This window comes from Brienomyrus brachyistius, chromosome 10, assembly GCF_023856365.1.
Source record: "Brienomyrus brachyistius isolate T26 chromosome 10, BBRACH_0.4, whole genome shotgun sequence".
Taxonomy (NCBI): Eukaryota; Metazoa; Chordata; class Actinopteri; order Osteoglossiformes; family Mormyridae; genus Brienomyrus; species Brienomyrus brachyistius.
Genome location: NC_064542.1, coordinates 15,514,876 through 15,537,255, shown reverse-complemented (window position 1 = coordinate 15,537,255; position 22,380 = coordinate 15,514,876). Strand labels below are relative to the sequence as shown.

The 22,380-nt window shown below is 47.0% G+C and overlaps 1 protein-coding gene and 1 long non-coding RNA gene across 5 annotated transcripts; one reads left to right on the top strand and one right to left on the bottom strand.

The window, feature by feature from the left end:
* Nucleotides 1-503: 503 nt before the first annotated feature.
* Nucleotides 504-4,417, bottom strand: LOC125750851 (uncharacterized). The gene is made up of 3 exons (XR_007400442.1): nucleotides 4,392-4,417; nucleotides 1,048-1,143; nucleotides 504-663 (listed from the first exon to the last, which is right to left on the bottom strand). It is a non-coding gene; the product is annotated as an uncharacterized LOC125750851 (long non-coding RNA).
* Nucleotides 1,710-15,570, top strand: sh3tc2 (SH3 domain and tetratricopeptide repeats 2). 4 transcript variants are annotated; one of them, XM_049029166.1, is made up of 19 exons: nucleotides 1,710-1,806; nucleotides 1,917-2,118; nucleotides 5,270-5,368; nucleotides 6,063-6,176; nucleotides 8,091-8,218; nucleotides 8,479-8,584; nucleotides 8,673-8,816; nucleotides 9,436-9,628; nucleotides 9,718-9,788; nucleotides 9,993-10,188; nucleotides 10,689-10,822; nucleotides 10,947-10,997; nucleotides 11,273-12,991; nucleotides 13,105-13,282; nucleotides 13,566-13,716; nucleotides 13,821-13,943; nucleotides 14,233-14,383; nucleotides 14,470-14,666; nucleotides 14,980-15,570. In XM_049029166.1, exons 2-19 carry the CDS (start codon nucleotides 2,079-2,081, stop codon nucleotides 15,184-15,186), a joined length of 4,002 nt encoding a protein of 1,333 aa, XP_048885123.1. In that variant the 5' UTR covers nucleotides 1,710-1,806; nucleotides 1,917-2,078; the 3' UTR covers nucleotides 15,187-15,570. The 4 variants fall into 4 exon arrangements, with proteins under 4 accessions (XP_048885123.1, XP_048885124.1, XP_048885122.1 ...); XM_049029167.1 differs by lacking the exon at nucleotides 1,710-1,806 and adding an exon at nucleotides 4,671-4,755 and having other exon boundaries at nucleotides 1,847-2,118; XM_049029165.1 differs by lacking the exon at nucleotides 1,710-1,806 and having other exon boundaries at nucleotides 1,848-2,118.
* The last annotated feature ends 6,810 nt before the right edge of the window (nucleotides 15,571-22,380 follow it).

Below are 22,380 nucleotides of genomic sequence, written 5' to 3'. Positions count from 1 at the left end.
TGCGTCTGCTGAGCCCATCCTCTGGACTACAGTGTACCAGCGGTAGCCAGACTCATATTTTGGCTGGGAATTTTCTGATTTTTGAGTGCGGCCACGGCAAATGAGTGTAACATAAAGGAAAGAATGCATCCTCTTTGACAAACATAAGGCTCTGCCAATAGCAGGAACCATTACGATGCTTCAGAAAGGTGGGATTAGGCACAAACACATTTTTTCATACTTGGAAACTTACATAGTCATTATAAAAAAAGCGCAATTAGTGTAAAAAGACAACATACCAGCCTGGAGTATTACTAAGCTAAACCTAGAATGGAGACACAGGTCAAGTTGGGTGTATTTGACGATTGTGACTGTATTACACTAATTATTATTATGTTGTTGCAAAATAGGATACAGGAGCTTAAACTGCTAATGTACAGAGAAGTTTATTCGTGTTTCAAGGGGAAGCATCTGATTCGGTCCTCCTCTTCCCTTTGTCGACGCAGCTTGTGCCCTTTGTGATGTTTCTGTCTCTTAGGTCATTCCTGATGTCAGATAGGCTCCTTGCATGACTTCCAGTGTGGCCCGACTGCTGTGTCAGCGAGGGCAGCCGGTACTGTTTATGGACATACGCCATCAGACGTTCCATCCCGCTGCCAGCGCTGCCCGGGGCGCCCTGTGAAACTGCCAGCGAAGGGCCGGCACACACAAAACCGCTTGTGGGGTTTTACCTTTAACCAGTGGGGCACAGCAAGAAAGCCGCATGCAGAGCCAAGGAGGACTTTGAATTATGCTAGAAATGAGGCGCGGTGAGGAAATAAAATGTTCATAAGAAAGTGTTAGCAATGCATTTGGATTCAGGGAAGACTGTGCGACTCAGCAGCCTAAGACTCTGTGCCTGTGATCGCAAGGTTGCTGGCTCGAGTCCCAGCCACGGCAGAATCGTCATGCAGCTGCGGGCCATGGAGCAAGGCCCACAACCACACACCCACCCCCCTCCCCAGCTCCCTGGGTGCTGGCTGCTGGATGACCCTGTGCTGTGACCCCCTCCCCCAAATTAGTTCTTACCTGTGCACTGTCGACGATCAAATTGTGCCTTTGCTTGTGACTGGGGCTGCACCCTCAAGGCTCTGCCAGTTGTACCTTAGCTGTAGGTAATTGTGCCTTATAAGATATAGAAATGGACCTTGAGGAACATTGATAGTACATTAATATTGTTTGTACCTTGAAGTTGATTCCTGTACCTTAAATTAGACTAAAATGTACAATTACCTACAGATAAGAATACAACTAAAGTGACAAGCAAATGTACAAACTGATGCTATTTTTATCCTGACGGTGTATTTGTGTCTGATGGAGAGCAAGATGGGGCAGGTAAAAGGGAATTTCCCACAGGCGTTAATAAAGCATCACAATTATATATGAAATCTGAGTTATGCGTTTTCTTCAATTTGAATGCTTCGTGATTACATGTACTTAATCTTCAGGGCTAATAAAGTTCTTCCAACTTTCGTTTTGTCGAAAGTGTAAACTCGTCAAACCAGATACGCGGCTTACGGTCAGTGATTCCATCCATGCAGATAGTTTGCATTCCTTTTTTTTCTGGAAAACTAAGCCTGCCCATTCGTTCAAACAAGCCATTCGAACGTGTCACTTGTGATGAATCCCTGTGGTCACAGTCGTCACCTGCCTGTAGGGTGCTCTAACCCTAACCCTCTCACACCGAGAATCCCAGCTTGCCTTTCACCTCCAGAAGAGCCTCAGTAAAACTTTGACCTCGGTGTTCTTAAGGAAGTGTGAGAAAAACAGGAGAGAGAGGGAGCAAGGGTATGCGAAAGAGAGAGAGGGTGATAGCAGTCAGCAGACATTCCTGTGCCTCACAGAACAGGGGAGGGGTTAATCTGCTTCCTCAGTGTAGTTCTCTGATTATTTTGCAGCTTGGTGTTCCACTGGAAAACAAGCCCAGGAGCGCGGCGGCACGCATCTATTCACGCTTGCCGACGGGCAAGGGCGCTCATGCGCAGGGGCATGCTTGCCTCAACCCCGTCCCACCGCAGGACTTTCCTCTCCCGTGGCCAGCGGTCCGCTGACACCCCCCCATGAGGGACACTCAGACGTCCGCGAGTCAGGAGTACAGAGGTAGGGGAGCAGTGATTTGCTGCGTTTTGGACTCACTCTCTTGTGAGACAGCTGTCTGTAGAAAGACTTCATTTCATGGGTCTCTCCCTTACAGACAAGCACTGGCTCATAGACTGAAAAACCTGATCTATCAGAGGCTGGTTAACTCTGCCAGTGACTTGCTTTCATTTCTTATCGCACGGAAGCTGTTCCCTTCTCTGCTGTGCAAGCTGTGCGCTTGGAAGAACTTCACATGGAGCTGATCTAAACTTAGAACCCATATGCCTGTCTCATATTACAAGCTTCTCAGTTCATTGACTTTAACCAACTTTTAAAGCCGTGCAGGTCGCCTCCTAAAGCGATAACACACCCGGGACCCGTCACAAGGTTCCGTTTAAGGTGACAAATGTTTTGTCCCTTTACATAAGTTCCTGTGTGTGCGTGAGGCAGAGGGTTTCACTTTAACAACTTGACAGGGTTTTATATTGATAGGTAATGTTTTGTAACACAGTGACTTTAGAGAAACACATCTTTGTTAGAAGGACAAGCCATTGTTTGATAAGATAAGAAGGTGTTATGGCACGGATAGGCCTTCATGCTGTACACTGGGCTCTTAAGACCGACCAAGATGGAATCACGACCAGACTAAATGAATGACCCTCAGGTAAATAAGGTGAAATGGAAAGGCTTTATTTTACATATAAGATTATCCCCTCAGCATCTGTCAGTATGAGAAAGAGAGAGAGTCAAAACAGAAGGGGGACTCTGGGGAGATCAAACAAGCCCATTTGACCGTGTCCCTCCATTAAACTCGTGAGAGAGGCTCTGGCTTGATTAGTTTAGTCTGGCACGCAGTAGTAAGCTGCAGGCTGCACCAAAGGGGCATTTCTGATGGGGGGTCTCTGCTGTCAGAGCGTTTAATGACCAGGGTCAGTCTCCTTTCCAACACACTATGAGCACAAATGGCTCCTTAGCTGCCACAAGTTTAAGGAAATCGACTTAATGAAGTAGGCTCATTAAGGGAACTCATAACATTTTTTTAACTAGATTCTTAGAAATAATTTTTTTTATATCTCCTGGCAAAAGACTGTCTAAAATCTAGGAAAAATACCATCCATCCATGCACCTAACTTTATAAATAGATTAAGAATTAAAAGCACATAACATAAAACTAATGTGAATAAAATATATGCAAACTTATAAAGACCATGGTTATAAAAAGAAGACCCATATCTTCTTGGATATGTTCTCTACATGAATACAGACATGAATCCATACATCCACTGTCACCGGCTCCTTCACTGATGCCTGGGGGCCTAGTAAACCTGCCACAGCCTTTTCAGTCCTTCAGTAAATACATCAAATAGCTTCCATGCTAAATCTGCTATAATCAGTAAGTGATGGAAGAACATTAGGGGCCAACAGAAGCATCTGTCTAGAAGCTGCACCCATTGCAGCATCAGCAGGAATTCCGAACGGAATTTTCTCTGTGCCGCTTTAAAGAAACAGATCGCAGTTTTGTCAATGAGATGCAGACAAACTCATGACCCTGTTACTGAGTTTGGAGCCTGAGCTCTGGCGAATACATAATTTGTTCTGCTTGTTTTTGCTCAATGCGAAGTTCGTCCACCCGTCATCTCACGTTCTCAGTGCACTTCAGAAGATTTTAGCTTGAGGCCTTTCTGTCGCTCTTAATGGCTGTGCTTACAAGCCAGTGCTGTAGTCTAAGTGCCAGCTTTTATTACTGACAGACAGGGCTGGGCCTGCCTTGTCCTCAGCATTTGTTTACCTCTTTGCGCCGCACACGCTCCCTCTGGGGAGAGTAACGGGGGAGATTTGTGTGTCAATATTAAATCACGTATCGACACTCACGCTGACAAAACGCGATATTTTACTACCGCCGAGCAGCACAGGGAATGTGCAGTGCTATGAAGGGGAGGCCCCAGGAGGACAAAGACCCCGGTGTATTCGCCCTCTCTGTCCCGAGCAGGGCGGGTGGGAAGGGGGGACTTCACCCTTCTCTGGGGAGGGGGGCCAGCACACCGAGCGCTGCCTAGCCCTTTACACCCTGTGTTTAGAAGGTAGTCAACTGTATAAAAGTAATTTAAGATGGCAGATAACTGTGACTCGCTAGTTGGATATTTCCCACAGCTGAGAATAACTTTATATCAAAATATAGCATGTTAACAGAAACTGGAGCACTTTCCCGCTCTAACTTAAGCGACGTAACGTTTAACATCGTAGGCATGTGACCAATGGCCCTCGGAGGGCCTTTGGCGCTCGGGCAAACTTACCCACACAAACATGCCATCAGCAGAGCTCTGCGCATTTGGAGGCGAGGCTGGGGAGAAAAGATAATGTGTGTGTTTGTGTGTGTGTGAGAGAGAGGGAGAGAGAGAGAGAGAGAGAGAGAGAGAGGGGGAGAAATGTTCTCTCAGACTCGGATGAATAGCAGCGCCGGCAGAGGTGCAGGGTGTAACCCTCTCCAGGCGAGCCCGCAGGAGTGAGCTCTGAAGAGCACAGCGAGATGTGCTGCACGGCGGAGTTTCTGAGAAAATGCTTCTTGGTTTCAGGTTGGTGCCCGTTGATGTTCGTAGGTTTCGCAGACAAACCTCTCGTTAGTTCCAGGCGCTATGGGTAATATATTCACCAGTGAAGGTAACAAGCATGAGCAGGTGTTCGCATGAGATGCTGAGCGTGCGTGATGCCGAGCTGGACCTCCACTAACCGAAGGGAGCTGCGGGCCGGTCCTTGTCCTTCTGTCGTGGCTCCCTCACAGCCAGAGCTGGGCTAAAAGCACTGCTGCTTTGGCTCCCGGTTGACCCTGTGTGAATTAGGTTAGGATGTTGCTCTAACACTCTCTATGTGATGAGGGAGTCTCATCGATGGCTGATTAATATCTGGGAAAATTTGTCAGCCTATAAAGTCTGTGTTTCCCAGAAATGTTATGGAGTTAGATTAGACGATGACTGCCAACAGAATGCATGTTACACTTGCATATATACCGCCGGACGCCTGTGTGACTCCTGCCCGTCTGTCATCCGTGGAGATGATCGCCATGTGAGGACACGTGTCTTGTGGCTGTCCGCCTACATACTTTTGACCCTTCGTTCCGCAACTGAGCCTGTGAACGCGTATCAGCTCCGGCCACAATGGCATTTTCTCTCCTCAGACATATCGCCGGCTGATCTGGACGCTTTGTGGAGTGAGCCTCCATACACGCTGGATGCGGCCAATGAGATCTTTACAGGAAATGACATCATGACGACAGGTAATGGCATTATCGGAATGACTTTTTGTGTACAGGAAGATCAGCTAATGTGTATGCCCTTCATTTTTCAAATTCAGAGGCTGAAAGATGTAAACGGTTGAATGTATTATTCATTTATGAAAGAGTGAGCTATGATTTACTGGATAGAAAAGTTGATTCAGTGATTCATGGGGACAAAGAGGCTCTGTGTTATGGTATAGGGATTAGCTGCCGAGTAAGGAAGTCTCGTGGATATCCTCTACTCACAATGCACAACCTGGAAATGTGTTTATAACTCCAAAACATCCCAGTAACACAACCCCAGATATGTGTACAGTCAGGCAATAGTAGCTCCTCGCCTTGTTCAGTGTTAGTCGCCTAACTTGACTAGCTTGGTTTTTCATGCATGAAGCGAATAAATATGCTTGTAACTTTGTTCACAAACAACAAACGGTAATTCATGCCAGGTGAATCAGTTATGGGGTTTCTGACCGATCGCTTCCTTCAGGTTTCATTTTAAGGACACTAATTTAGGGTGTACTGGGTGCCATACAGGAGGGGAGAGTGCGTTCCTCTGATAAAATACTGAAACTCCCAGGGGACGACTGAGAGGCATTAGCTATTGATTGCTCAGTACAGAATGCAGTGTGTCCCCAGTGAGCCCCGTCGAGTGCTGCGGAAATCCTTTTGAACCCTTGTGTTCCCCCTGGGCCAGGGGAGGAAGAGGAAGTAGAACCAGCGCCAGAGTTGGACAGTTACTGGAAGAGGAAGGAGGCCTTCGATAAGGGCAGCACAGTCTCGCTGGCGGTGGGCGAGCGCTTCTCGTCAGGTACGCCAGCCGCCAGACCCATGCTTCTGTGGTGCGCTGCCCCCTGCTGACCACAGGGCTGCATAGTGAGAACCGGGCACACTTAGGATTTTTCGCAGTCAGTGGGGTGGAGGACAGTCACAGGGAAGGACCATAGAGTGTAAATAAACATCATGGCTTTAAGAAGTGAAACACGCAGTGAAACAGCATTAACACCCCTTTAAGAAAAGCCTAACGAGTCCATAAAAGCTTCCTATCACAGCTTAATAAAATCCATAAATGCCTTTTGCTGAGCTTCAGCACCACCCACCAGTACTGCGCCATCCAGCACCGCCCCACCAGCACCACCCACCAGCACCACCCACCAGTACTGCGCCATCCAGCACCACCCCACCAGCACCACCCACCAGCACTGCCCCATCCAGCACCACCCCACCAGCACCACCCACCAGCACTGCCCCATCCAGCACTGCCTCTCCAGTACAACCCATCCAGCACCACCCCACCAGCACCACCCACCAGCACTGTCCCATTCAGCACCGCCCCACCAGCATCACCCACCAGCACTGCCCCATCCAGCACTGCCTCTCCAGTACAACCCATCCAGCACCACCCACCAGCACTGCCCCATCCAGCACTGCCTCTCCAGTACCACTCATCCAGCACCACCCACCAGCACTGTCCCATTCAGCACCGCCCCACTAGCATCACCCACCAGCACTGCCTCTCCAGTACCACCCATCCAGCACCACCCACCAGCACTGCCCCATCCAGCACTACTTCTCCAGTACCACCCATCCAGCACTGCCCCATCCAGCACTGCTGCGCCAGCACTCCCCCATTCAGCATTGCCCCACTGGCACTGCCCCATCCAGCATTGCCCCACTAGCACTGCCCCATCCAGCATTGCCCCACTGGCACTCCCCCATCCAGCATTGCCCCACTGGCACTCCCCCATCCAGCATTGCCCCACTAGCACTGCCCCATCCAGCACTGCCCCCTGAAACATCAGCTAATAAGGACCACTTGGGCTTTAGCGACTGTGTTACCAGGGACTGGTAGGCTAGGGCTGAATATCAGAAACTGAAACAATCACCCAGACCCCCCAGGGAAATTTCTCTGATTTCAAGAACAATGTCCTAAGCATCATTGTTTGTTTAAGGATACTTGGCATGCTGACTGCAGTGACTCATCTGCACATTGTACTGAAAGTGTGCCCACTCTGTGTCTCTGGTACAGTGTATCACTGCTGTAAAAGGAAACACCCCCCGTTTGTGCACTGTCACCTACATCTCTGGATTTCACGTGATCTGCAGCAGTTTCTCATTATAAGGGTGTCGAAAATCTTCACACCCGATTCGTTTATCTCTTTCTCTTTATCTTGCGTCGCTCATCTATGCCCCGGACACCCTGTCGTTCACCAAGTCACTCTTTACCGCGAGATTAGCATTTAGCGTCTCCCCAGGGCAAAACAGAGCCTTGGCTGGCTTAGCAGAGCCGCAGGCCTCCTGCTCAGGCAGTGGCTGGGCGGACGCCCCCCACCCCCCCGACGGTCTGTCACGTTTGAACGCCGCAAAACATGCTGAAAGTTTAATTTCATATTTCTGCGACCATATGGTACTGCAGCTATTTTACTGACAGATCCCCACAGATACGTACAGCAAAGACTGTCTGGCTGTGTCTCCTTCTGGAGGCTCCTGCTCTGTACCAGCCTGCTACAGCATCCCAGTGGGTCTGTAGGACTTTCTGCTACAGGGCTGCCTCAGACCCGCAGGATTAGCGACTTACTGTCAGCATTACATCTTCCACTTAAAGAGAGTGGGCATTAAAGGTAGTGGGGGGCAGGGCTGGGCGGTGATTTAAGCCTAATGCATGTCTGCATTATACCTCATTTCTGTGGGTTGCCTTGTTTGACATCTTTTTGTTGTTGTGCAGATGTAGTGCTGCAGTTCAGCGGCAGGTGGCGCTCCAGTGCAGAGCCCAACACCGACCTGCAGGAGGCGCTGCGGACACGACTCAGGGTGGTTGAGAGCAACAGCCAGGATGTCGCTCAGCTGTTCAAGGTCAGATGCAGGGCTCATGTTGGGTGTGTCTGCATGTAAGCTGCCAATATGTTACAAGGAGAATTATTGCGTAAACTATCATATATAAGGAATGACCCATCACCATGAAATGAGTCTTATGGGTGAAAGTCTACCAGTGCGACTTAAGACTCATTTCCTGGCGACGGGTCACATATGTTATCATGTCACTGAAATTTGGTTACTTAGTATTACTTCTCACCAAAAACACATGTATTGAGAGCAAAAACACCCCTGTACAGGACCTGTCTGCTCGGCTGCTGTCAGTCCATGCTGAGAAGGACTGCTTTGTCATCACCTTTAAGACCATTGAGGAGATCTGGAAGTTCTCCACTTACCTGGCCTTAGGTACTTCTGCTACTGGATATGCTCCAAATGCCTGCCCTGAAGGTGTCGGTGAATGCTAATGACTGAGGACCCTTCACGGTCTGCACAGGGTATGTGGCCCGATGCCTGGAGAACTTCCTGTGTGATCAGAGCTTCTGGCTGGACTCACCCCTCCTCAGCGATGTGGAGATCTGCGTCACGGTGGATGAGGAGCACCTGGCCACCCTCTACCTGGGGCTGCTGCTACAGGAAGGCAAGGAGCTACCTTCTGTATCCACCACTGCCTGCTGGGCGCAGCTTAACCAAAACCTTCCCTTAACCGCCAGAGCGTGGATCAGCATATTTCCACATGACCATGTACAGTGCTGACAGTCTGACCTTATTATCCATTAAATATCATTTGATTTTCACATACAAAATTATATCAGTGTTTTTGACTGATCTGCAAACAGAATGTTCTGATTCTTCAGCTAATGGAAATGATTAAATACATGGGAAGCAGTTAGCTTCTAGAGAAACTGGGTATATTTACAAATACTTAGGACTTAGCGTACCATGACGGATTAATGCAGAGTCTCTCAGCTGTGGGAATTACTGTGGGTGTACAGTGTTTTTGTTCCAGCGAATCGCTCCGCAAATCGGGTTGGACTGAGCTATTACCTGAATATTCTGCTTTGTTTGCTGGGCTGCATTTACTTACAATGAGTCCAGAAAAACAAAACAGACGTCGGTGAAATGCTGAAACTAGCATAGTCAGGATGCAGTTCAGAGAGAAAAAGCCCACAGTGGCCCCCTGAACGGGTACAGCAGCTTATCAGATATGACTATGACTTCCTTGAGATGTTAAAAGCACCTGAAACGTCTCTGTGCAGGGACATTCTTCTCAAAGGCCCTGTACGACAGCAAGTACACCGAAGAGGAGGAGCTGCCGTACAAGAAGAACGATCTGGTGATGGTGAAGGACACGGGCCAGGACGCCATGTGGGAGGGGAGCCTGCTGGCGACCGGGCAGCACGGCCTGGTGCCCGTGCACTCCATGCAGCCCCTGCCCTACCCCTTCTACCAGTAGGTGCCTTCGGAGCCAAGTGCGCCCAGCTCGACGGCAGGTAGCCACCAGAACCAGGTCAATTCTAATGGTGTGGATTCTGTTAAAGGTGGTTTCTTAGGAAGTACCCAGGAAGTGCCGGGGGTGCCGCTAGTAAGGGCCCGTTCCTTCATCGCATCGGTGAGAGACTCCTCATTTCGCAAACACAGCATTCGCATTAGACACCTAATGGTCTGATTTTCCGGCCATAGCCTACTAATAATTTTATTGGATACTCAGCTGACCATCAGCATCAGTTAAGCAGGAAGTTTAATAGCTACTCAGAAGTGGAATGTTTTATGCGTATAAGTGAATCTTATTTTTAATCTGCTGTTGGACATATAGCGAGAGGTACCTGCGTGGCTGTGGTGGACCATGATCCCATTGCGCAGGATGAGCTGCGATTCAGCAAAGGCGACCTGATCCAGGTGGAGGGCTTTCTGCTGGCCAGTCTGGATCTCTTCGTAGGGAGACACCTGCCCAGTGGCCTGATGGGATTCGTCCAGAAGGCCCATGTGAAGGCAGAAAGTCTACAGCCACTGTGAGCTTCAACACAGCCTTTCCCAATCCGGTTATCTGGGTCACACACAGTCCATGTTTTTGCTCCCTACCAGGAGCTGGGAGGGATCAAAAATGTGGACTGTCTGTTGGTCCCCGAGGACTGGGTTAGGAAACACTGCCCTAGCATTACAACATTATCTAACTATCATAAAAATCTTTCATTGTTTCTGACTGTTGTCAAGACCTATGAATAAGGGCATGTATTTCTCTTCTCTAATATAGAGTATTTTCAAAATAACACACTCACTTTCCTATGCATCACAGCTTAAATTGTAATAACTGTTTACAAATCCGAATTTCTGATGACTGACATCATCAGTTTCACTTGCCTGTTATTGATAGAGCTATTTAAAATGAGGACGCTTAAAAAACACCCATCTACTAATTTCCTGGTTATTGCATACTTGCCACTATCAAGATGAACGGGTCGAGAAATGAGAGTCATGTGTCGATAATGGCCTCTTTGTTGTGCCTTTCAAGGGATGGACAATTGGTTTTTCTCAGCGAGAACGAGAGAGCGACCCTAGCTCACTGCAACCCCTGCACAGACCAGAGCTACAGTGCTCTCTTGGGCAAACTCTCCGCGACCGACATCAGCACTGTGTACAGATTAGGTATGAAGCCTCCTGAGCCTGGGAACCTGCTCTGACACTGTGATGATGATGATGCTGTTTTCAAGGCTCACTGCCCTTTGCAGCCCAGTCAGGTTTCAACACACTGCTTTTTGTTTTTCTGCAGATAGACTAGATAAATCTGACTTCACGTACATTAAAAATCAACCAAAGCAAGGTACTGGAATTTTTTTTTGAATTCTTTGATGTCTGAGATGTGTATTTTTTTTAAATACGTGCATGCTATTTATCCTTTTCCATTGTCCAAATCAAATGATTTTTTTATATACAGTATTCGTGCTTCTGAATGTTAGCTTTGTCTAAACACATGACAGAACCATTAAATCTGAAGGAATGCACTGCCTGTGTTCAGCTCATTTTTGTGAGATAACAGTTATGTTTTTTTCATGAGAGCTCATGGCAGGAAGCTGCTCTGTGCTGAATTTTTTTCAGAGCAGAAAAGTCCGATCGGCGCTCGACAGAGTACCGTCTCCGAGAAGAGCGCCAGCCCCTTTTACCAGTCCTCTCCCCGCTCCTCCATCTACGCCTCCCAGAGCCAGCTTGAGAAGGATGGCGAGATGCTGTCGTTTAGCCTGGATGATACTTTCAAAGAGATGGATGAGTTTGAGGAGGATCCGCGGCTCTTCATGGATGACAGCAGCTGGGAGGCGGAGGAGGCGGAGCTCTGTGACCCAATCATGAGCCTGCTGAACCAGGACCACCTCCAGGAGACATCCCAGGTGTTCTGCGACATGTCTTACTCCTTCCTGGAGACCACATTTAGAGGCTACACAGAGGACGAGCTGTTGCTGCACCTGGAGAACGTGCGGGAAGGCGCAAAGAAGAGTGGCATGCAGTGGGCACACCGGCGGGCTTGCTTCCTCATGGGCAGACTGTGCGTCAAGAAGAACAAGTATTCTCAGGCCAGAGTGTACTTTGAGGAGGCCTTATCCATTCCGGTGAAAGGCTTCGCAGATCCGCCCCTCCTAGTCGCCCTTTACACCAACCTCACCGCTGTCTACCTGAAGCAGAGACAGCTGGAGAAGCTGCCCCACACGCTGGAGAAGGCCAGCACCCTGCTCCTCTGCCTGCCTGAGCACGACTTCTGCTCCATTGACGAATTCGAGGTCCTCAAACTCCTGATTCGTAAGGCCATTGTGGAGAGCGATAAGTTCCTGGAGGCGCGAACCTGTTACCTCATCGTCAAGCTCTTCCTCCGAATGCGGAAGGTGGAGGACACTCTGCCTTTTGTGGAGAGGCTACAGTTTCTCACTGTAAGCCTCTCCACCCACTCTGGGAGTCCTCTTGCACCTGTGGACCTCAACTGGATGCTGAGCAGACTCTACCATAAGAAGTACTTACCCTACCTCACTTTAGCGTCATTAAGCCTTGACTCCAGCTTAGATCGATCCCTTCAGGATGCTTTTCAAAAGATAGATATGTTCATCAAGAACTCTGTCAGGCTCAACCCGCAGTGGAGAGACGGAACCTCGGTACTCCCTGCACAGGTTGTGGTGTACCTCCAGCAGGCTCTGTCCATTGCCAGCCATGGGGATGACATAAGGACCCAGAGAGACTTATGCCTGAGCTTGACCAATGTGTACCAGCAGCATGGAGCCTTAGAGAAGGCGGTTCAGTGTACCCAGAGAGCTGTGCAGATGGGGGACCATCTCAGCGAAGAGGAGGGCTTTGAGGCCTGTGTGCTGCTGGCCTGGTTGTTGGTCCTCAGGGCAGAGACAGAAAGGGCTTCGGACACCCTGCAGCCGCTCTTGCTGTCCCTGAATGAGACAGACAGCCCCACCCAGTGTGGCGTTGTGCATAACATCCTGGGCCTCTGTCTCAGGCATGGGGGGCAGGTGCGGGAAGCAGCCAGGAACTTCCACCGCGCCCTCCAGATCTCCCAGGAGAACGGGAACAAACGCAACGAGGGCCTGGCACTGGCCAACATAGGATGCCTGGCTCTGTCCGTCGGCGCCCCGGCGCTGGCTGAACGCTTCCTGCTAAGGTCCCTGCAGCTCTTCCCAGAGCTCTCAGACACCCCCACGGATGCGGAGCACGTCCAGGCGTACCTCTGGCTGGGGAGGAGTTATAGAGATAGAGGGAAAAGCCAGGAGGTTAGGCTGTGTTATGAGATGGCTTTGTTGATTGCCATCGGTGCCAAGAACCTTCACAGTGAGTGAACGGCCTAGAACTACCAGAAGTCAATAATTTAACAGGACAGCTTGTCTGTTTTACCTCCACATGCTTCACTGTAGAATTACCCGATTTCTCTTGTCTCTTACCAGGTCAGATTGTGGTGGCGAAAGAGCTGAGCCGTCTTTATGCTGACATGCTGCTGTACGGCCAGTGTATCATCTACTACGAGCACTGTGTGCAGCTAGCACAGGAGCTGAAGGATAAGAAGCTGGAGGGCGAATTCCTGGAGATGCTCAGCAACCTCTACCTCTCGTTAAACACCGAGAAGTAAGGCAGCCCCACGTATTCACACACTGCAGGATACACACCAGCGTCCAGCCGGAAGCTTAGACTTTTCACTGCGAGCTTAAGTGAACGGCGTCACCCTCTGCTTTACAGGCATTTAACAATAGCTGTGTTTACCTGACAGCAGTCGGTTAAGGGAAATGTTACACATTTTATTCTCAGATGAAACCGGAATGTAAAGTTAACGCTGCTGTCATACACTCACATTATTGAGCTAGTAAGGCCAGGCTTGCTCAACGATGGCTAAAAAGGGGGCGCTCTCCAGGTCTTCAAGAAAGTCGCTGGACTACACCAAACAGAGCCTACGGATCTCCATTGACCTCGGCAAACGGGAGGAGGAGTCAGAGACCTGGCTTCAGGTGGGAAGGATATATTACCTGATCCAGGAGGACGAGCTGGCCGACATGTACCTGCAGGTAGCTCCATTTTAGAAACTCTTTGGTGTAACTGGAGAGCCATGCGACACCACTGCCTGCCTGGCGGCTTAAAAGAGCCCAGTCAAACAGACCCCTTGTTACAGGCTGCAGTAAAAACTGCACTAAGGATGCACGACGCATGCTTTGCCGGGCGGATATATGAGGAGGCTGGCGACGTGTTCTTCAAAGGCCTCCGAAACAGAGCAGCAGCTTTGCCCTTTTACCGGGTAAGCGTGTCCTCCCTGTCCGTCACTCTGCAGATAAGACGCCCTGCGTCAAGCCGTCTGGGGGAGAGGGCAAAGTCTATCAGTGCTGCTGTTTGTTGACACCAATCTTATCGCCCCCCTGTTCTAGTTTTTCCGGAACTTATTGTTTTGTATCAAGAAGAGAGGGCACAAATTGAGGGTTCCATTTGTAATTGGCTGACTGTCGTCACAGAGCTGTTTACTTTTGTATACATACTGGTCTCTCGGTTATATGTAAAGCGTCATTCTGCATTCCTACGCCTTCATTTAGGATGGGAGCCTCCCCTTCGCCAGAGGTGTCAAGGACGTGCAGACAGAGTTTCGGCTCCTGAGTAAAATCACAGAGCTGCTCATGGACGGGGGGCAGTACGAGGAGGCCCTGCAGTACGCCCTGCTCTCCGTGGAGGTCAGCACGGCCACAGGTACGAGGCTTCCAGGCCCGATCCCAGGACAGCCGCGGTCTGCCTTCCTGCCCGAGTCAGCGCGCCTGACGCTTTCCACCCCGCAGGTGTGCGTCTTCAGGAGCGTGTGGCCTTCCACCGCCTCGCCTCCGTCTACTTCTCACTTCAGCGCTTCGAGCTAGCAGAGAATTATTATCTCAAGGCCTTGTCTCTCAGCTCTGCCATCCTGGAGCACCCCAGAGAGGCCAGATACTTTGTCAAAGTATATTGTCGCCTGGGGGCTATAACCCTGCACCAGCTGAAGGTAGGATGGAAACAGACATGTTGTTTTGCCCTTTAAATAAATCTCTTTGTTAATGGGCATTACGGTGTTAAAACTGGTCTGCTGATCATTTGTTCTCTTGTAAATTCAAACTACTGAATAAAAGTTGATTTTTTTTTGTTCTGCTAGTAATTTCATATTGAAAATGTCAGCAACTTTTCTCCTTTTATCTAGTGAAACAGGGTGTTAAGCTGTGCTCAGTGCTGCCCTGTACTGCTAAGGTAGTTCAGAGTAATTATTAGCGGGAGGCGGCCTGCATGCTCTGTAAAAGCTGCATTGTTTCGCTGTCGTCCAGGACGCCATCGATGCCAAGGGCTACTTCCACCTGGCACTGGCTGCTGCCCTGGAGGACCAGGACAATCCCAGGGCGTCGTATGTGATTTACATGAAGCTGGCGGAGATCCATGCCAGTTATATTCCTGACGAAGAGCTGAGCCAGAGCTACAGGGACAGCGCCACGACTCTGAGGGAAGAACTGGCCATAGACATAGACACAGCATAACAGTCCCCAAAGACGGGGGGGGGCAGAACACAGGGGCCGGTCTCTCAGCTTAGAAGACATTTACAAGCCATTCCCAGTCTTTTATGTGCCTTTGAACCCTTTGCAAAATGTACGTTTATAACTTATTTTCTACATTCAGTGGTGTGTATGAGTCTGGGGGTGCGATACATGGTGTCAGGTGCATAACAAGTCTCCATAAATCAAGCGAAGTCACCGTCTGACTTAAGTAAGTGCTCAGAAATGAACCCTGCAATGCTGTCCTTGTTAATGTACTTTGTTAATAAGTGAGTGTTTTATATAGCAATGCTTTATTATTCTTTGTAAATGATTTGTAAATATTTTGTATAATATGTAAGATGTTGGATATAAAAAAGCCTTGGTTCAGTTTTGACTGATCTCTTTCTTTTCTGATATTGTGGGATACCAATCTTTATAAAAATTTCAACTGGGAATGATTAAACTTATACTATTATTTTACAAGATTTATCATTATGCACAGAGAATGTGTACATATATTATTTTAAGTATTTTTGGTTTACCAAAAACTGTTATGATGTACAGTTTATCTTTAATAAACCAAAACGTTATTTGCTAAAAGAACCGTACGGTTCCTCCAATTATCTAACACCAGAGGGCAGTGTTGGATATTTATTCTCTCTTGGAAGCTGCTCGGAGCGCAAAAATATAACGAATAAAAGGTTGTACAATTAAAAGCTGGCAATTTAATTGTAGTATATTTTATTATAGTAAGAAATGTTAATATAATTTAAAATTGTGAGAAAGTACACAACAACTGTGTAAAACACCCCATAGTTGAAATCTAAGCAGCGCTTAACTCCGTCGACATACGGATGGCATTTAAGTTCATCTGCTTCTTCCACAGTGACGTTTGCCGTTACGCTGACAGCATGTGCTCTCAGCTGTAAACTGTAAAGACCACGCAATAAGGGAGGCTACTCTTTTAATATAGTCACTAATTGTTCAGTGCGTTTCGAATAACGTGCTGTTTGTCTGTTAGGTTGTTTGTTTGTTTACTGAGGAAGTAGCCGGCATTGAAAGAGCGGTGCGGTTTACATCTCTCTCTCTCTCTCTCTCTCTCTCTCTCTCTCCTTCTTCTTCTTCTCGGTATCCATCACCATAGCGAATTCTGAGAGACATTTTGATCAAAATCTATTTTTTTTCCAAACATGGTATTCTGCAACGTAACATACATCTCTTTTTTTTTCAAAACATGCACAGATGAGTCTTGCACGGATAGGCTGATGATCCCTGATATTCACATAAGTACGGAGATGCGGGTAATCCGTTATATACAATTTATCAATATATACTTATTAGCAGCCATTCTGTGCCTTCGTTAACCCTGTTAGTATCTAATTTTGTACTTATGTTCTGTCTCATATACAGGGGTTAGACAATGAAAGTGAAACATGGCCAATAGAGTTTGAGGTTTCACCCTGTGCAAGGCCTGGTGGCCAGTCTTCACTGATTCCACATTCCATTGGTAAGAGCAGAGTGTGAAGGTTGAATTAGCAGGGCTATAGCACAGCTGTACATAAAATATTGCAAATCCACACAACATAATGGGAGACATATCAGAGCTTAAAAGAGGACAAGGTGTTGATGTACATCTTGCTGGCCCATCTGTGACCAGGACAACCAGTCTTTGTGGTGTATCGAGGAAATGTCAGCATACCACCACGAAGGACTAACCACATCCAACAGGAGTAACTGTGGATGCAGCAGGAAGCTGTCTGAAAGGGATGTCTGGGCACTAACTGGATTGTATCCAAAAAAACACATAAAACCACAGCTGTCCAACTCACTGCAGAATTAAATGTGCAGATTGACTCCTGTTTCCACCATAACTGTTCATCAGGAGCTGCAGGGGGTCAGTATTCATGGTGAGGTCGCTATAGCCAAACCTTTGATCAGTGTATATATATGTGCCTTCCCTGGGCTCTTGTCCATCGTTACGTTCGCTTCCTGCATGTTCCCCGGATGTGATGATGTTGCTTGTGGTGCCTCGCTCAGTTCTTCCTGGTCTTCGTCACTTTGTCTTTCACCTTCCTGCCTTGCGTTTTGACTCCTTATGGTCCCTTATATTTCTGGTGTCATTTAAGTTCAGTTTCAGTAAAATTCTGTTTCCAGTCTGCATTGTGAATCGTCTCTGACCGTGCCTTTGTGACGCAGTTAGTATTTCATTTATTGAGTTTATTTTGTATACTTAAAATTTTGAATGATTAGAAGTAATCCTGACTGTCTAAATATGCATATAGCTGCGTGGGACCTCCTGATCCCAGGCATGGCGTCCTCCACTCTCCACCATCCGTCTCTTCCAGTCATTGTTTTATAACAAGTAACAAGAAGTAACACCGTCTTTAATAATACTGCATGTTTAATATTGCTGGTTCTACTTTTGAATGTATTGTTTCAATATGTACTTGAGCACTTTTTAAAACATGCCCCTCACAGCAAATGCATGAGACTCACTGAGCACTGACAAAGCACGGAAGGTCCTTACAGGTCTTTCTGTACCTTGGGATATTGTGGGTGTTGTTTTACTTATTTTTTCCTCCTCAGCCTTGGATTATTGATTCAGTATCAGGCAGCTGCCATTCTGAGCTCAGTGTTGGACTATGCCACTGATGTCACCGTGGTAACCAGTGAACCATCCAGAGCATCGCTAACTACACGGTGGGGGGAGATTGGGCAGAGGGGTGTGGGGGTCTTGTAGGTTGTGGGAGGGGAGCAGTGTTGGTGGTGTGTGAGTCATTGTAAGGCGAGGATGAGTACAGATGTGGGCTGACACAGAGTGGCAGTGGATTAGTCAGCATCCGCCCTGCTTTTCTCTTCCCCGCTTGTTTTGGGTGGAAGTTGAAAAAAAACATCTGCTGACTTTACTGATAATAAAATTAAATAAACTCTTTCATCCAGCCCCCGACTCTTTATTTCTGTACACACACCCACACACGCATTCAGATCTGAAAGGCCGCAGAAATGGTATGTGTTTTGATTTGTACATCTATGGGTAATGGATACAACATTCATGGAATTTGGTGGATAGTTTAGATTAGGGATCTGTGCCCATGTATGGAAGGTTGTGGGTTCAAGTCCCAAGGCTGGGGATGTAACCATATTGCTGTTTGGCCCTTAACCCTGACTGCCTCGGCGATCGTGGTTGACTGTGCTCTCTGACCCCAAGCTTTGCTCACTTGTATGTCTTTTTGGACAAAAATATCTGCTACATAAATTAATGTCAAACACAAAATTCATTTTTAATCTGCTACAGGAAAAGCTGCTCATTTTGCTGTAATAGACAAAACCATCCTAGAATTCCAGAATCTGGGAAACTCAATAGCAGCTAAATTTCCATATAAATGTGCAGCTCAGACAGTGATATATTGGTATGTTTAATTAGTATTTAGAATAACAGGTAATGTTTTTCTCATAGCCCTAATTCAGTACTTTTTAAACTTAATTTTTATATACTAGAATATTTAAGGCATTTAATCAAACCGTAATCTAAGGTGCAACAGCGGCTGGCCTTCTACCGTAACCTAATTTCCTGCACAAGCCCAGGCCCCGTTTAGTGGCCGACCCCCCGGCTGCAGCCATGACCCCCCTGAGCAGAAACGGCAGCATGCGAACAGACCACAAATGTTCTGTGTTCTCTGTGGCATTTTTTGCAGCTCAGACAGATGACAGAAATGTTGAGATGCAGCCGAAGCGCATGATCACATGCAGCCATCGTTGTGGTTTATCTGGAGGGTGTGAGCATGTGCAGACTCTCAGTATGTGGGTGGTGCGGGCATGTGCTGTAAAGATGCAAGAGGTTGTGCCCCCTTCCAGGTATTTCGGAAGAAGAGACCATATCAAACCCAGTTTTCTGTAACTTCTTTGTATTTCCGTCTGCTTGTCATGAATCTTTTGGTTGTCAAATGCAAAACTGCTCTATCCCTTCCTGTATTTAAATAGCTGCTTTGTTCGTGCATGTCGCCTACTCCATGCACACATTATCACGTCCACTTGGACAATTACACTGCAGTCATGTTCAGAGTGTCTGAAAGATTCTGGAGGGCTGTTGTGGGAAAAGGCTGTCAAATTCACGTAAGACAGACAGTATGGTTTGTGAAAACAGCAAAGTTGGTGAAAAGCTGACACAATTTGGACAGTGCTGCGGTTTCAGCTCAGTGGAAGTCAAGGCAGGCATTAAAGAGAGCGTCTGCACGTGGCAACACAATGGGCGGTTACACAGTCACTGCGGTCACACCCACTGAGCGGCAGCGTTAGCATTCAGCTTGAATGCTGCAAAAGCACATCTAAAATTGGAAAGAGCTGCTGTGAGACTGATTGTACGAAACGATTTAACAAGAAATTGGCACTAAAGAAAAGAATCAAATAGATTGCTACAATCTGCAGAAACAACTGGAATCTAGGCTCCCAAACGTGGATTTGCGGTTGTCATTTTGTGTTAATTATGCTGGATTTTTTTGGTTAAAATCATACGTTTAGTTACATTCCGTATTGACTGCTTATCAAAGAGATACTTAAAAGCATTCATTTATATTCCGTCTAACTGTAACGTTTTTGTCAGCATTTATTACAAATACATCCATGATGATGAGCCTTATGATCTACAAGCAAAGTAGCTCCCAGTGAGCAATTCAAAGGCGACAGTGGCAAGGAAAAACTCCCTAGAAGGAAGAAACCTTGGGAGGAACCAGACCAAAAAGAGGAGCCCATCCTCCAGGGAGCAGCAGAGGAAGCCCTAACCCTAACTAAACCCAAAGGGGGAGCCCATCCTCCAGGGGGCAGCAGAGGAAGCCCTAACTAACAGTTTTGTTACCGTAGCATTATTAGATCCAAGAATCGATAAGAAGCAAATTCCATGAGCAAAATCGGAATCAAATTTGAATCAATAAAATATAAATGATACCCAACCCTGTTGGTGTGTGTGAAAGAGACAGAGAGTGACGAAGAGCTAAATACGATGCTGTCGTCAGCGCGGGTCGGGGACGATTCTGCACAGGACGTCATCTGTGTGTACTTGTATTATTATGGTATCATATTATCATTGTATTAGTGCCATAAAATGGTTTAAAGATGGCAGCAGTACCATTCAATCATCTAATCATTTTTGCAACAATATATTGTCCAACAAAAGTAGCTATCATGACAGGCCTATCATGATGGACCTATCTTAATGGGCCTATCATGGCGGCTTCTTGCAGATGAATGCAGAAGACATATAATCAAAGCGCATCAAGTCTGGGCCTCCATTTTCTCGCCCAGTTCACCCTTCCTACATTCCCTGACCAGTACAATGATTAATACCAAAGACATCATTCTCCATCTTATTTTCTCTCGCAGTTCTATTTATTTGGAAGCTCATACACCAGAATATAAAACATATGGCATGTTATGGCTGGACCAGACCTACATTAAATGAAGGCAATTAGCATCTGGTCCCACAGCTTAAACCCATATGGGTTACAGCACTGCGCTGATTTCCCACTTCAGAGAACCGATGCTCAACATTTCATTCCTGTTTGAACACAGCAAATTAAAAATGCGTGACCGCAGAGTGAATGTTATACAATTTTAATATTGAAAACTGTGAATTTCAAATTAGAGCATTGGAGTGGTTTCAGTAGGGACGGCCATAATGTTAGGATGAAAGTGAAAAAAATAATTACAGGATATTCCTTCAAAAGGAATGTTTTACTGGGGAAAAACAGCCCTTTCGCATTCTTGCAGACCTGCTATGTCTCACTTCCAGCATGTTCTACATTCATGTAACTTAATTTTTCTGCTATTTTTAATAACAGGCCTTCAGGATAGCCAACCACATGGTTACCACACTGTGCGCAATACACCTGTGTCTGGTAACTAAAACACGTTTTCTATATGCAAATTTGCTTCAGTATTGTTAAGGGTTATTTCATTACATCAGCCCACCATCAAACCAGGCATCTGTGCTCCTTCAACATGCCCTGAAGATGTTTTTAGATTTGCAATGACTTGGGAACTGTGTTCTACCACCACGTAGACTAACCAGGATAACAGAATCAGGGATTGTTTTTTGATTCCTTATTCATAACCTTATCACTATCACAGGAAGAAGTGCCTCTATCTATACACTCACAAGCCATTTTATTAGGTACATCTGTTCAGCTGCTTGTTGAAGCAAATATCTAATCAGTCAATCACACACCAACAGCACAATGTATATAGATCATGCAGATACAGGTCAATGTAGATAGAGTTCAATGCAGATAGTTCTCAGGAACTGTTCACATCAATCACCATAATGGCGTGCAAAGGTATTTTAAGTGACTTTGATGGTGGCGTGGTTGTTTGTGGCAGACTGGTTCAAGCTGATAGAAAGGCAACAGTAACTCAAATAACCACTCGCTACAACAAAGGCATGCAGAAGAGCATCTGAACACACAACATGTTGAACCTTGAAGCAGATGGGCTACAGCAGCAGAAAACCACACTGGGTGCCACTCCTGTGAGCAGGAATCCGAGCCTACAGTGGGCACAGACTCACCGAATCTTGACAAAGGAAGACTGGAAAAATGTTGGATGATCACATGAGTCCATTTTTACTGTGACATTCAGATGACAGGGTCAGAATTGACATAAGCAACGTGAAAGCATGAATCAATCTTGCCTTGTATCAGGAACTCAGGCTGGTGGTGTTGGTGTAATGGTGGGGGGGTATTTTCTTGGCACACTTTGCTCCACTTACTTCCAAGTGAGCATTGTTCAAATGCTGCAGCCTACCTGAGGATTGTTACTATCCATGTCCATCCCTTTATGTCCACAGTGTACCCAGTTTCTAATGTCTACTCCCAGCAGAATAATGCTGGAAGAATATCTCAGACTGAACATGACAATGAGTTCCCTGTACTCAAATGGCCTCCACAGTCAGTAGATCTCAGTCCAACAGAGCACCTATGGGATGTGGTGAAACGGGAGATTCACCTCATGAAGGATCTACTGACAAATCTGCAGTAACTCTGTGATGCTGTTATGTCAATATGGTTAAAAATCATTGTCATGTTCCCATTTAAAGGTTAAATCACTGATTTCTAGCAAGGAGTTTGAGGGAATTGGCTGCCCCTGCAGTGAGATGTTCTATATCTGCTTTCATGCCCCCTCACCTTCGGGCTGACAGACATGACA

Coding starts and splice junctions, on each gene's coding strand:
- sh3tc2 (XM_049029164.1), top strand. CDS start 4,625: ATGTGCTGCACGGCGGAGTTTCTGAGAAAATGCTTCTTGGTTTCAG. Junction 9,629..9,717: donor CTGCCCTACCCCTTCTACCA/GTAGGTGCCTTC, acceptor ATTCTGTTAAAG/GTGGTTTCTTAGGAAGTACC. Junction 13,717..13,820: donor TGGCCGACATGTACCTGCAG/GTAGCTCCATTT, acceptor CCCTTGTTACAG/GCTGCAGTAAAAACTGCACT.